This window comes from Panthera pardus, unplaced genomic scaffold (assembly GCF_024362965.1).
Source record: "Panthera pardus isolate Hobbes unplaced genomic scaffold, ASM2436296v1 HiC_scaffold_13, whole genome shotgun sequence".
Taxonomy (NCBI): Eukaryota; Metazoa; Chordata; class Mammalia; order Carnivora; family Felidae; genus Panthera; species Panthera pardus.
In genome coordinates this window covers 183,556,555-183,571,801 of record NW_026526688.1, presented here as the reverse complement: position 1 = coordinate 183,571,801, position 15,247 = coordinate 183,556,555, and the positions used below count along the sequence as shown (strand labels likewise).

General features: G+C 36.9%; 1 protein-coding gene across 13 annotated transcripts in view; it reads left to right on the top strand.

Annotated features, from left to right (window-relative positions):
* RBPJ (recombination signal binding protein for immunoglobulin kappa J region) overlaps positions 1 to 15,247 on the top strand; it is a 218,420-nt gene that overhangs the window by 189,753 nt on the left and 13,420 nt on the right. For all 13 annotated transcript variants that reach the window (XM_019453552.2, XM_019453555.2, XM_019453562.2 and 10 more), the window contains 3 exons: positions 1,445 to 1,540; positions 8,584 to 8,749; positions 13,843 to 14,017. In XM_019453552.2, coding sequence (XP_019309097.1) covers positions 1,445 to 1,540; positions 8,584 to 8,749; positions 13,843 to 14,017 — 437 coding nt within the window. The remainder of the gene's footprint in view (positions 1 to 1,444; positions 1,541 to 8,583; positions 8,750 to 13,842; positions 14,018 to 15,247) is intronic.

Below are 15,247 nucleotides of genomic sequence, written 5' to 3'. Positions count from 1 at the left end.
CCTGGCACGTAGTAATCAAGAAATATTAGCTGCCGTTTTGTTATTGTGTCTGCCTGATTCCTCAGCCTGAATCTCAGTGTACCCAGATGTGCCGGATCTTTTTTGTCTTTGTGCATACTTCTCCAGACTCTGGAATGCCCTGTTCTTTCCTCCTTCCACTTCCTGTGTCTACCCCTCTTCCTTTGGAATTTAACTCTTCTAAGAAATTTTTCCTACCATGTACAGTTAACCCTTGAACAACAACATGGATTTGAACTGCATGGATCCACTTATATGCAGATTTTTTTGATAAATGCAGTATAGTACTGTAAATGGATTTTCCTTATATGATTTTTCTTAACATTTCCTTTAACTTACTGTATTAGAAGAATACAGTGTATAATACATATGACATACAGAATATATGTTAATCAATTATGGTTACCAGGCTTCTGGTCAACAGTCGGCTATTGGTGGGGGGGGGGAGCCAAAAATTATATGCAGATTTGTGACTGTGCAGGGTGCTGGCACCCAACCCCCACGTTGTTCAAGAGTTTATAGTTCTTTATCACCCCTAACTTTACATAAACATTCCTTTAGTGGTACTTTCGTTCATACCTCTGAGTCGTGTATTTTATTACAATTTGTTTTCCAAAGTCTTGTCTTCACTTGACTTCAGTGAAGTCCCTGGTGAAGTCCCTTCAGTGATAGGGATTAATTCTCAAGCTATTGGATCCCAGTGTTAGCTGCCCTGCCTTGCATCCAACAGGTTTTCAGTCAGTAACCACAAATGCTGCCATCTGGATTATCTCATTTAATATCCACAACTGCTCTGTGTTAGGTCTGCATTATTATCTGACTGGGTGAGGTTAAATGTTTGCCCCAAGCCACTTACTTTCTAAGTGCTGCAAGTTCTAGGGGCGCCTGGGTGGCTCAGTCAGTCAAGCATCCGACTTGGGCTCAGGTCATGAGCTCACAGCTTGCGTAGTCTTTATGTAAGGCTGTTTGTTTAAGAACATGTAATAATGACCTAATGTGAAAAAGTTATGGCTTTGTATTCATTGGAAGATACTGATTCTAATAGCTGGGGGAGTGGCGCTGGTGGTGGTGGGTAATTAGATTGTTAAGTACAAAAGTGTTGCATACCATTAATTTTACAAACAATTAAAAGATAAATCAGGAGTGTGTATAATGATTCTAACTAGAATCATAGTATAGAAGTTGTAATTGTGATTTGAGTTACAGCATAAATTCCAAGGCAACAGTTTCTTCTTTTAAAGAATAAAATACAGAGTTGAAGATGAACAGTATTTATATAATATTTAAATTTAATTCTTGGGTTGGTTTTCCTTTTTTGTTTTCATTTTTAGAAAATAAAAATACTTTTAATTATTCTTTTTATCATACAGCATAGTAATATTCTAAATCTCACCCCCGTAATAGTAATATTTATATTTTATTTTAGGGAAGCTATGCGAAATTACTTAAAGGAGCGAGGGGATCAAACAGTACTTATTCTTCATGCAAAAGTTGCACAGAAGTCATACGGAAATGAAAAAAGGTAAGGTTATTGGTTTTCTGACAGGTGCATGGATTTGCAAATGATGTATTAGTATACAGGTTAGAGGTGGTTTCTTTTATTGGGTTAATTTGTAAGTACAAAATAAAAAATAGGGGATTTGCCCCTACTGAAGGGGAGAAACAAAGTGAACTGTGGCATATTTAATAAAGATCATCTGGCTAAATCCCTGATGTCATAAAATAAAAGAATCCATAATTTCAGGCGGGGGGCTACATGATGTTCCCTAAGTATTTCTGTGGTGCATTAGCTTGTTCAAAAAATAGCTTTCCTTTTGGTGGAAAATGCAGTTTTATAAACATGTGACCCCCAGAGAACTATTTTGAAAAGAGGAAGGCTAACCAAACCCTGAATTGAACCATGGTGTGATTATAAGGAAAAGAGCTCCCAATGCTCTCCACCTTGACCCTGTGTCTATTTAGATTAAGAAGAAATAGTAAAATTGAGTTGGCAAGTTTGTACTCAGCATGTGGGCACTACAGAAATAACCTAGTGATCAGGTTAGCGGAATTAAATTATAACAAAAACGATCTTCATATTTAGCATCTGTTGCAGTATCTTATGAATTTCGGCATCTTGGGTGTATAATTATGGACTTTTGTTGCTTTTCATCTGGTTGCTGGAGTTTTTTCTTGTCTTCGGGATTTTTTTGGATTGGCAAGAAAGACACCAAATTGGTGTGAGAGAAGGAATGAAAACTTAGGTTTGGACATTAAGTTGAAGGGGATGACTGATATTTTAGAGTGTGGGAGGTAAAGGACACCTTAGCATATGCGTCAGAGAAGGGAATTATTAAAGTCCTCTAAATCTGAGCCAAGACGAAGGTGAAGCTATTTAACTGATAACTTTATCCTCAAATAGGATGAACAAATGCAAGTAATATTTGGGACTCATACTGCCAAAGTGTTCTTTTTTTTTATCGTTATTCAGATTTACTACATTTCCGATTATTTTATCTTAATTGACTAATAAAATGTAATCATCTGATTTAGAATTAAATATGGGAAGAAGTTGGTATCTTCAGTTTGGGACATAGAAACCAAGTCAGTATAGTGGAACCCTCTTTTTTTAATGAAGTTGATACTGGATATTCTTTATACAAGTGAAATTGAGTGTATGTGCAGAGCATCGTCTGTTTTTTTGTTTTTGTTTTTGTTTTCCTAAGCAAAACAGAGCAAGTTAACACCCTCCATGCTTGTAAGTCGAAAGAAGGCCAGGCTTGCACCTCATCGTGAATCTGAAGAGGAAACACTTTCCCTTTATTCAGCTCCAGTTATGAACAAGAGTATAACTGCCTTACAGATATTTTAAAATTTTAATCCTCAGAATAATCTTGTTAATCAGTACGCTATACTCCCCATTCTATGAGTGAGAAAACTAAAGATCAGAGACTTTAGATATGCCCAGGTTCATCTTAGTTTAGGAATTGATGGAGCCAGGATTGGAACCCTGGAACTCTAACTCCCAAATTTCGTATCCTCTCCATCGCCCTAATGTTCATAGCTTTCCATTTTGTGTTTGAGTGTTGCTCGCGCGCACAGTAGGGCTTAAAGATAGATGGAGGAGGTAAAGATGCCTATAGAACGTCAGCTGTGAACTTTGCCTAGGATTGTCCCTTCACCATTAGCGAAGCTGGGCTGGATCTGATGGAAGTAGGAATAGACGTGTTTATTGCGACGATGCTGTTCTCTCTCTGGATTTTTGAAGGTGCATTTTGGTACAACTGGATTCATTCATTAATTCATTTATTCTTTATTTTGGTTAGGAAATTAGGTGCCATGTACTTTGCAAAAGGATCTTTAAGGTCACTGTGTCTTTTAAGACCAGATAACTGAGGCCATGAGGGGAAAGCAGAAAGGAGTCCAAATAAGGTTCCTGTTTGTTAGTCACTATCAAAAATAAGTGAATACAAAATTATAGTGGCTTCTCAGGTTGGTGATTTAAAGGTTACCCTGTGTGTGGTTGCCTTCATCTTCAGCTCTTCTCTGTTTGGCTATGGCCTGGCCAGGCTGAAACACCAGGTAAAGGAAAGCCTCAAGAATCTAAACTTCTATCCTCCAAAGAATGAAGAAGAAAAAATGACGAAAAAGCCTGAGTCCTGTATTTTTCTTTCCTATATTTTTTACATATTTGTATTATTACATTTTCAGAGTAGACATGTGTTAGTACTAGCTTTGCAATAAAGGTGGAAACCTATTAAAATTACTTGATTTTTAAAAAGGATTATTAGTAGTAAGGGACTGCTCGTGTACTGCAGCCTCCTGGACGACTGGCAAGCCAGTCTGGCCCCTTATGCATTGGTGGAGAGTAGAGTGGAAAGAGTAAAAGATCTGTCTTCTTTCTTGTTGATACAGATTCAGGCCTTTCTGAGAAGCTGCCAAGGCCTAAGGCGTGAGGTCACCTGGGGACATGACCACAGTCTTCTTGGCACTTAAATAACTATAGCAAATGATGCTAGAAATATTTGGTCGGGAAAATTTATCCTGAAATTTTGAGTTGTTCTTGGTATTAAAACTTTGTACCTAATAACATTTTTTTTTTTTTTTTTTTTTTTTGGACATCTGGTACCCCACTGATGTTAATGATTAGTTTTACTTTTTCATTAAAGAAGATTATTCCAGGTTGAAAAATAAGCTTTTAAAAGGATTGTTTTGTTTAGAGGAAAATTTTCGTTAAAGATAGGGAAATTACTTCTGACGTGTTAGTATTCCTTCAATTTCGTGTCAAGGGAAGTCATTAAACAGTACTAAAGGTGATAATGATGTTGTTGAGACAACAACAGTAAAGCCATTTAGACAATTAGATGATGCTTCTGAAGTCATACTGAGAATGTGTGTTAGTAGAGGTAACTGAGGTGTGCAAAAAGTTTCTATTTGGTGCTTTTGGATTGGATAATCCTCAAAGGATCATGATTCTGCAAAGGTAGTCAGATAATGTAAATGGCACGTTTGGATTTGGTCTAACCTAACCTATTTTATATACTGGGCTGAATAAAAAGTCTTCTTTGAATCTGTAAGGTATTTTCCAGACCTCATCTCAGGGTTTGAGGAAAAAGTTGTTGAATCATCCTCTGAAAATAAAGACTAATTGTTTGAAATAGGAAATGAGTAAAATTGTAAATGTGTGTATATTGCCACCAAGTGGCAGAAAAAAAGCATTGTTTGTCATAGTTGCTAGATATAGCCATGGGAAATATTAGAAAATAAAGGCACATTGTTTCATTGCATATTCTTTTACGGCAGTTGTTAAACTGTGAGCTGGCCACTTGTTGGTCAGACTTTTCACTGAGTATTTGGTACATATTGACCAACTGTCCAAATTTAAAAATCACTGATTGCACATGGCATTATAAGGTGTATTTTAATTTTTCTTCTGCTAATTAGGTAGCCTTTTTTAAATCCTCACTCCCTTTAATTTCCTTTTTTTTAATCTGCTCTTTTTTGTATGTATGCTTATCTTCTATTTGATTATGCTGCTACTGAAGTCTGTGGAAATGCAAACCTGATTCATTAACTATTTCTTAGGGAGTGCCAGTATTGGGATATTTAAGATATGATTTAATCAGCACATTGTATAGAAATAGTCTCAATGGTTAGATTGTATGGGATTTGCTGTTTTCTTGCATCACAACTTCTTTGAAGTGTTGTAGAGTTGACTAAAAAACAAGGCTAGTTCTGAGGCATTTGTGAAGATTCGTCTTCATTTTTCTTATTACATGATTTGGAAAGCACTTTCAGTATAGAGTCTTGGTCCGTGTTTTAAGTGATAAAGAATTGCTTGCCAACCTAATTTTATACCTTGTTTCATGCCATTTTATCCCAGTACTCTTGAGAAAACGAGCACTACCCAATCTTGTACAGTTTTAGTCTTCTTTATAGTTTTTCAGATGTGAAATAAAAGTGTCTTTTATGAAAACTTGTTGAAATTTGACTCCCGCATCTGGTGTAGTCCACTAAAGCATGGCTCTTTGAATTTTATAGCTAGTATACCAGCTTATTAAGGAATCTTAATACCAGTGTTCACTAAAAAACACTCATGGGAGACAAGTGTCCAAAATTGATGCCTTCTCAACCTCCCAGTAGTATGCCAGCTAGGTATTTGAGTCTGTGCCACGGTAAGCATTGGGTGGCTCCCAGCATTAGAGGCCAGAAAGATCCTGGGGGTAGACTTGAATTGAGCCAACTCCAGAACTAGCCCGGCTAATCCAGGCATCCCTCCAAACTTGGAGTGACCTGGAGCTGAGCCCACTACCTCGGCTGTGACCTCTGTGTCCATGGTCACAGTGAGAGTATGCAGGCATGAAAGCTGCTCTGCTTCCTTTTTACTGGTTTAAATAAATCTGAAAAGCCTCCAGGGCTTCCCTCCTTACTCAGCTTGACCCCTAGGTCCTGCTTGGTCCACTTCCCTATTATCTAGGCTTCATCTGTTCTCAACTCCAGCCACACTGGAGTTGTCTGTGTTTGTTTTGACACAGACCATTTTGGTCCTTCCTACTTGCTTTTCCCTCAGCCACCCATGGCTTTAGGTTGTGACTCAACATCACCTTTTAAAGGAAGCTTTCTCTGGCCACCCTGGTCTTATATAAGCCATTTTACTCATTTATGAGTAAAATGTTTTCTAAACTTTATGAGTAAAGTGTTTTTTTGTTTTGTTTTCTTTTTTTTAAATTAGCTGTCTCTCCTATTAGAGTTCGTGAATTCCATCAGGACAGGAATATTTGCCTTTTTTTTTTTTTTTTTTTTTTAACTACTATATTCCTAATGCCTGCGACACTACACTAGGGGTTCAGATTAGGGGTATAATAATTTAATGAATTGATGAATATTAAATACACCTAGCTCACTTCTTATAAATTAATTAAAGTAGTTTTTAGTTAGAATTGAGCAAAAAGTAGTTGTTATAACAAGTTTGATTCGATTCAATAAATATTGTAGTTGGATGCTGGGGGCTGGGGGCGAGCAAACAAGAAGTAGATACTAACTAACTACCTTTAGGAAGAGCTGAGGCCAAATCCAGCCTGGTGGTGTCACTATGTCACATACATATGCACAAATAGGTACGGGGCACATTTTTTTTTTTTTTTAAGTCTGCTCATTGTTGGCCTCCAAGGTGTTAAAAGCATAAATATTTGCTAACTTTGAAAGTTAGAAATCCCATATAAAGTTTGGCTTCAAACGTTTGTGGAACAATTGGAGGATGTAACCAACACTAGGCCCACATGGCCGTAGTTCAGCAAAGTGATGGAGTGGGTGTGTAGCCACAGGCTCGCTATTCTCTGTTGTGCCATATCATCGGAGTCACAAACCAGTGGCTGATTGTCATTGCATTTAAGCCCTTCTTCTTACAGTGGGCTTACAAGAGTTAAGAAGAATGTTCCTGTACACATAACTGTATAAAAAGCAAGAATTACCATGAGGGCTGTGTGTTTCAAGAAAGAAGAGGGAACCTACTTCTTTGAATAATTAAAGGATATTCTTCCTTATTTATTGTGCACCTGGTTCACCCACTAAATTACTTACCTGGTGACTCTTTGAGTTTACTTAGCTACTATTTGTGGTAGATATTTGAGTTTTCAGGCCCCTTGATGAGACATGGTGTCACTATTGAGCAAAAGCAAATTACCCTGTATATAAGGACTGGATTGATGGTCTGAATTATAAAATGTGGGGCTTGAACTAGGCTTTGAAACTGATATTTTTTAATTGTCAAGGAGAAGATAGTTGACTCTTGCAGTACACGGGTTTGATCTGCATGAGTCTACTTATGTTCAGATTTTTTTTCAGTTAATACAATATAGTATAAATGTATTTTTTCTTCCTTATGATTTTCTTAGTAATATTTTCTTTAGCTTACTTTCTTGTAAGAATATAGTATGTAATACATATAACGTACAAAATACGTGTTGACTGTTTATGTTAATGATAAGGCTTCCTGGTCAACAATAGGCTATTAGTTAAGTTTGGGAGAGTCAAATTTAGACATGGATTTTTGACTGCACAGGGATTTGGCACCCTTCACCCCCACATTGTTCAGGGGTCAACTGTATAAGGAAGTTATTCTAGGTGGGAAGAATTTTTGAGGGCAGGTTTTTGGCAACTAGCAAGACAAATCTGTTGGTGATCTGTGAGTTGAAAGGGTGCAGTGGATTGTTCTTTCAGACATCCACTTGTCCGGGGTGTCATATACATAAAACACAGAAATCCGCTTACCCATTTGCTTTTAATTCTTCTACTTTTGTTAATATTTTGAAAGTTTCTCCTTTGGATATTGCTCTAATTCTATTTTCCAGGTTAATTACCAAATAAATTCAATGTAATAGCCATAGCAATAATGTCATTAATTAATATATCATTTTGAGTAGATCTTAATAACTGCAGATTCTGCGATGCAATATTATTTTTTGTAACCTGTTAGACATCATTGGATTACTGAACTCCAGTAGTTCAGAACTCTGAGCTGTGTGAAAATTTAAAGGGAGACTCCATCCTCTAAAAAGTATCTATCTAATCTTGGAGTGCCTGGATGGCTCAGTTGGTTGAACGTCCAACTTTGGCTCAGGTCATGATCTCACGGTTCATGAGTTCGAGCCCTATGTCCGGCTCGGTGCTGACAGCTCAGAGCCTGCAGCCTGCTTCGGATTCTGTGTCTCCCTCTCTCTGTCTCTGCCCCTCCCCCACTCATACTCTTTCTCTCTCTCTCTCTCTCTCTCTCTCTCAAAAATAAATGAACATTAAAAAACTAATAAAAATAAAAAGTATCTAATCTTATTGAATGCATAATTCCAGTATAGATGAATCTTCCCCAAACAAATGTCTTTGTGGAAGCCTTGATTTCTGTGCTATGGACATGATTAATTGGCATGACAAAAGGCTTCACCAAAATAGTTCATTAGGAGATGACTTAGTATAGTTCAGTATAATTTTGTATTCATATGTTCAAAGAAAGGTAATGCTTTCTTGAATCTAATTGCATTGTTTGGTTTTGTATTTGTATGTGTGTGTGTGTGTGTTTCTACCATTGTTTAGGTTTTTTTGCCCTCCTCCTTGTGTGTATCTTATGGGCAGTGGATGGAAGAAAAAAAAAGAACAAATGGAACGTGATGGTTGTTCTGAACAAGAGTCTCAACCATGTGCATTTATTGGAATAGGAAATAGTGACCAAGAAATGCAGCAGCTGAACTTGGAAGGAAAGGTAAATTAAACTCTGTTGGTTCTCCTAAAAGGGCACCCTGGTACCCTATTAGCATGCAGTTTCCTTATTTATTTTTGTGGTGATGATTTTTTTTTTCTTTTATGGCTTTTGGTACCAATTTTCTGAACACACCCTCCCCGGTCCATCCCTCAGAGAGAAACTTCTTAAATAGTTGCAGTCTAGTCACAAGCTGTTGACATCTAAAGGTGGCTTGTTAGCAGTTTTAACAGTCTGAATCAGATTGCCATTGGAAGCCAGTTATAAATTTAAGAGGCTAATCCCTCATGTGTCTGACAGGGGGGCATGATACTCAAGTAACAGTGAACGCGTATAGCTCAGTAATGTTTTGCGCTGTCTCTTAATCTTAATCTTAATCTTAGTCTTACACTAGAAACAAAGTGACACAGATAAATTCTTAGAAGGATTTACCTGGGTTATAAAGATCTTAAATGTTTTGCGTAGCTTCTCTGTGAAGCAAAACTATGCTATAGACAAAAACAGCCACAATTAGCTTCACTCAAACTTGTAGGGATTTTCTGTGATTAATTTGCTAGGGAATGAAATTTAAGTATTAGTTTTGCTAATTGTGTTTTATGAAATTATGAAGCAATCATTTCACTTTATACCTTTAGTATTCAAAAATAGTTCTTAATGACTTAGCATTTAACTATCATTTTATTTTCCCTTCATATTAAAATCTGGAAAATGGTTAGTTCTCAACAACCACGTGAATATCCTTTAAAATAGCGTATGAAAAGCTGTTTCCTCATTCAGTAAATCTTCACTGAATATCTTTGTGTTTGCTGTGTTGTAGCTGGCAGTACAGATGGGGGCTGCAGAGTGACATTGAAGGTGATGAGCTAGGAGATTTGTACATTTCGATTCAGTTTTAGCCATTTTATAGCTAATACGGAGCATGAGCACTAAGAAGCCTTAATATCAACCTTCTTCAGATATTTTTATGAATGACATTTGTATCCTTAAAATGTTTATTGGTAAGACTTATCAACTATGTATTTTTAATTAAGTTTGCAATAAAACTTATTATAATAAAAGTGGTTTCATCTTAAAAGAAAATACAGCAGCAAGAAATATTTCTAAATTATGACCCTACAACTGGAGTAAAGGATGTATTTAAGTGATAGGGTGATCTGATGGGCCTTAGCTGTGTCTCCTCTATTTTCCTGTTACGTAGAAAGTCTCGGAGTTATAGGTCTCCAAGGTGTACATTTAGATACTTGGTACTATGAAATGAGTACTTAAATATGTAGTGAGAAGCCAGGGATTGTAGCTACCAGGGTATATAATTGTTAACTGAATTTCTTTGCCTACTTTAACCAATTCCAGCTTCCAGCATTTTAAGGGAAGTAATACCAAACAAACAGCATCCTCACTTGCCTGTATCAGCATCGTGGTTTAGTATACCTTTCTTCAACTTATACCATTATATTCTTTCCCTAAGCCCTAAAGATTCACAGAAGAAGAAAAGAATACCTGAAAGCTTGAGCATTAACTAGTATTTAAAACATCTAATGGGTTATATTTAAAACATATAATGTCTGTAAGCCAAAGCTATTAATATTAGTTTTCATGAAAAATGCTATCAGAGAAGTCTTACTTACTTTATATAAAGGAAGACTTGTCGGGAGTCAGCAGAAGGCATTCCAGGTGGAACAGGAACATCATATGTGCTTGGAGCCTAAAGGCGTGCGTAATATATTTGAGCCTAGGAAGGCAAAGATGTCCTGAGTAGTGACATGCTGAGCCTCAGAAAAGGGACCCTTTGCTCCCACCTGTCTCTCTTAACCTCCATTCACTTAAGGTAACACTGTTTTCTTTTAGTAGCCTCCTCATTGAATGGTACAATTTAGTCATTATCGGAAAAGAAAGGCTATTTATTTTGCACTATTGGGTACTTATACTTAATATTCATTACAATAAAGTTCTAATTTATGTGGCACTTCATATGGTCATGACATTTGACTCTATGTTGATAATATTTTGGACCTGAGATTTCACTTAATGATGTTTTTATTTGTTAAATACTCATTTTTCCTCAATTTTAAATCTTACATAGTTGGAACTAGGTAAGCTATACAACATGAATTGATTCTCTACTTAGCCCACTTGTGTTTTTCTTACACTTAAAAGTTACATCCCCTACACCTCACTTGCTAGCGCTTTTTCATTTCTATAATTCAGACTCTATGATGCGGACATTTCTACAGTACTTTTGCAGTGTTGTATTTGGTATTGCTTTCTCATTTGGGGGCACATTTTTTACTATGGCCTGAAGATCTTCAAGTTCTTAAGTTAAATTGTTCATTATTGATAGAAAGGTTTATTATATGCCATTTTCTATTATAGAATTCTGTTAGCTAATCTAGCGTTTTGGTATGACGAATGTAACTTTAAATTTTATTTATTTTCTATTTTCTTAAAGCAATAGTACTTTTTCTGAGTGGTGACTTTTTCCTCTTTTTTTTTTTTTTTTTACATTTATTCATTTTTGAGAGACAGAGACAGAACGTGAGTGGGGAAGGAACAGAGAGAGAGAGGGAGACACAGAATCTGAAGCAGGCTCCAGGCTCTGAGCTGTCAGCATAGAACCCGATATGGGGCTTGAACCCATGAACCGCAAGATCATGACCCGAGTATGAAGTTGGATGCTCAACCGACTGAGCCACCTAGGTGCCCCCCCCCTTTTTTTCAAATGGAATTTGAGTTTGTAGTCAGTGGTCTTAGTTTTTTAAAAAATAATAATTCTAATAAAGTTATCCCAGGGGCATCTGGGTGGCTCAGTTGCTTAAACGCCTGACTCCACCTCAGCTCAGCTTGATCTCAGGGTCGTGAGTTCAAGCCCCATGTTGGGCTCCGTGCTGGGCGTGAAGACTACTTTAAAAAAAAAAAAAAAAAAAGTTGTCCTAGCCATGATTATTTTCTTGTGGATTCAGACTACTCACTTTTATAAAAATAGGGATACATTTTCCTTTTTTTCCCAGAGATATGTGTTTGCTTTTTCCAGACAAAAACTTTGTGTGAAAGGCTTTTGCCTATGAGAATTTGTCTTTTAGATACACATTTCGTTTTGTTCCTTGTAACCGTCTGCGTTAGTATATCGATACCCATTTTCCTAGACTTTATGGTGCAGAACAGTTCCATCAGTGTAGGCTTAATTTGACCTTCAGTGCTTTTTGATGTATGGAAGACCTGTCACTCCCTCCATAGCATCTCTGAGCTTGGAGATCCTTGGGTAGAAGGAGTTGTGTGAGTACGAAGAACGGTTGTTTTTATTTTTCTTATTACTGTTATTAGCTTTATCTTAGTTTTATCTTCTGTCGAACAAAGCTTCTCAAAGCTTTTACCACATTTTTGAATTTGTGAAGACCTAATGAAGTGTAAAATACTCACAGTGGCACCTACGTCGTCTTACATAACTTTGCTATGAGAAATGAAATAAACCCTGGCGTTATTTTTGTTGTGCTAAAATTACACGTGATTAAAATTTAAGAAGTTGAAAACTTAGAGTACATTAGCTGTTTCCTAAACGAGTGGCATTTTTCCTGATTTTTAAAAGAAACACACAACAGAGGTAGTCAAGGAAACTTGTGTAGCCTAATTACAAGGTAGAGAATTGATCTTCTAAAAGATATAATTTAGATATTTTAAATACTTAAGCTGTGTTTGAGCATTATTTACCCAATCTGGAAAAGGAGATCAATAATTTAGGGGCACCTGGGTGGCTCCGTCGGTTAAGTGTCCGATTTCGGCTCGGGTCATGATCTCGCGGTCTGTGGGTTCGAGCCCTGTGTCGGGCTCTGTGCTGACAGCTCAGAGCCTGAAGCCTGCTTTGGATTTTGTGTCTCCCTCTCTTTCTGCCCCTCCCCTGCTCACACTCTTTTTCTCTCTCAAAAATAAATGAACATTTAAAAAAAATAATATAGTTCCTTCCCTAATTCATAGGGATCAGGGGAATAGGAATGATAATAGAATTGTCATATATATTTGAGATAGTTGCTGCTACTTTGTGAGTACTGTAACTCTTGGATGCTATCTTTTCAGGTACCAGAATTTATTTTCTGGTAGACTGGCATTATACCTTGCTATGTTTATCTTCTCTATTACCTTTCAATCCAGTTGCATATATTTTTTTATTTTTAAGTAAGCACAACCCCCAATGTAGGACTTGAACTCACAACCCTGAGATCAAGAATCATATGCTCCATTGATTAAGCCAAACGGGGGCCCCTCAATCAGTTCTTTTGATGATATAATATGAATTATCCCATTTGGCAAAGTTTACCATTTTTTATAAAGAGTTCTTTAAAGTATGCTCCTAACCTTTTCTGGCATAAAATATTTTATAATTCTCCAGTTACTCTAACTTTGTTTTTATCAGACTTATAGGTGGTTCTGTAGTGTTCATCCATGTAAAGAAAAACTGTGCACTATTTTGAAAAGGATCTAAAAATCTTACACAGATTCAGTTGAATTCTGATAGCTTTATTTATTTTGTTTCATTGCAGAAATACAGTCATGGGCTTTTTTTCAACTGTAAAATTCTGTGGTTTTTTTTTTTTAATGTTTATTTGTTTATTTCTGAGAAGGAAAGAAAGAGAGAGCAGAAGTGGGGGAGGGGCAGAGAGGGAGAGAGAGGGAGAGAGAGAACCCCAAGCAGGATTCTGTCAGCACAGAGCCTGACGCAGGGCTCGAACTCATTAACCTTGAGATCAGGACCTGAGTCAGGATCAAGGGTCACACATTTAACTAACTGAGCTACCAGGTGCCCTGTTAAGTTCTATTTTTAAAAAATTACTGTTACAGCATTTATAATTCTTTTATGTTGGTATAGAGCTATATAAAACAAGAAAAAACTGTGTTTTAAAATGGATAAAATGGATCGTAATGTAGTATTTCATAGATTTGATAAGACTGTCCTTTGTCTTCCAGGATCAATGTCAGTAATTGTTACAGTTGGTTTTTTCAGCTATTCATCTAATTCATTCATCGAAAACCTAGCCATGGCTGTACTGAGTTGTAAGTACATAACCAGCAAACTTTTGGTGCTATTGAAACTTCCCTTTTTTTCACAGAACTATTGCACAGCCAAAACTTTGTACATATCTGATTCAGACAAGAGAAAGCACTTCATGTTGTCTGTAAAGATGTTCTATGGCAACAGCGATGATATTGGTGTGTTCCTCAGCAAGCGGATAAAAGTCATCTCCAAACCTTCCAAAAAGAAGCAGTCATTGAAGAATGCTGACTGTACGTATCCTTGAGGTTTTTTTTGTCACCAATTCCCCTGATGGATTAATAAGACAAATTCAACTATTTTTTTAACTGAAAATTGCTTTTTGATAGCAAATTCATTTGTTAGTAATGGTTTTGTGGCCCTCCACTTAATCTGAAACCGTCACATGTATTATTGCCATTTTATGGTCATCTTTTTTTTTTTTTTTTTAATTGAAATGGACAATGCCCGGTCTACGGAGATGGTTCCCAACCAGAGTTGCTTCTGCACTGTTCCCCAGAAGCATATGGGAAGTGGGAATTTATTCCTTGTGCTGTCAGTGACCACAGGGAGTGCTGATGGCATTGGATGCATCAGACCAGTGACGCTAAAAGTCCTCGTTCTCATTCCAGAGAATTGATCCCCCAAGAACATCAAAAGCTCCTCTTTGAGAAACACTGTTATCAAATGGGCTGTGGAAGTCCTTCCTGAAAACCTAAACAAAATGTTTAACACAGTTGCTCTGGCAAAGACTGCTGCCTCATGAGCAGATTTTTAGACCTACCAAATACCAAAGATAAACGCTGTCTGACTGAGTTAGACATTGCAACCCCTGCACCCAATTTTCTTTTTCTTTTTTTTTAACTCTTTATTATGAAAATTTTCAAACTTACCTAAAAGGGAGAGACTTGTGTAAGGTGACCGGCCCCCTGGCCTCAACAGGTTTTGCCAGTTCTGTTTCATTTTTTCCATGGTCCTTCCTCCTCTGACTTCTGGAATATTTTAATGGAAATCTCAGATGACCTGTTCTTTCAACCATCATTTCTGCAGTAGTGGTGCCTAAAAGTATTGACAGTAGTGCTTTAATGCCATCTAAAAACCAATCCGTGTGCAGACTTATTACATGGTCTCTGAAGTGTTATTTTACAGTTGTGTTTGTGTGTGTGCATGTGTTTCTTTTCTTAGCAGTTGGCCTGTTCAAACTTGGATCCAAATAAGGCCCATACATTTTAACCTATAATAGTGTGTTCTCTCCCCCTCCAATCTTTCCATGTCATTTGCTGAAGAAACTGGGTAATTCTTCCTTTGGAATTTCCATATTCCGGATCTGGCTGATTACTTGTGCCTCTGTCTCTCATATTTTCCATAAACTGGTGGTTAGACCTAAAGACGTATTTTAGAATTAGCTGGTCCTCTATATGTTTGTTTTCTTCTAATCAGAAGTCAGAGATGATACCTGAGATGATACCCACGTCTTGTCCTGT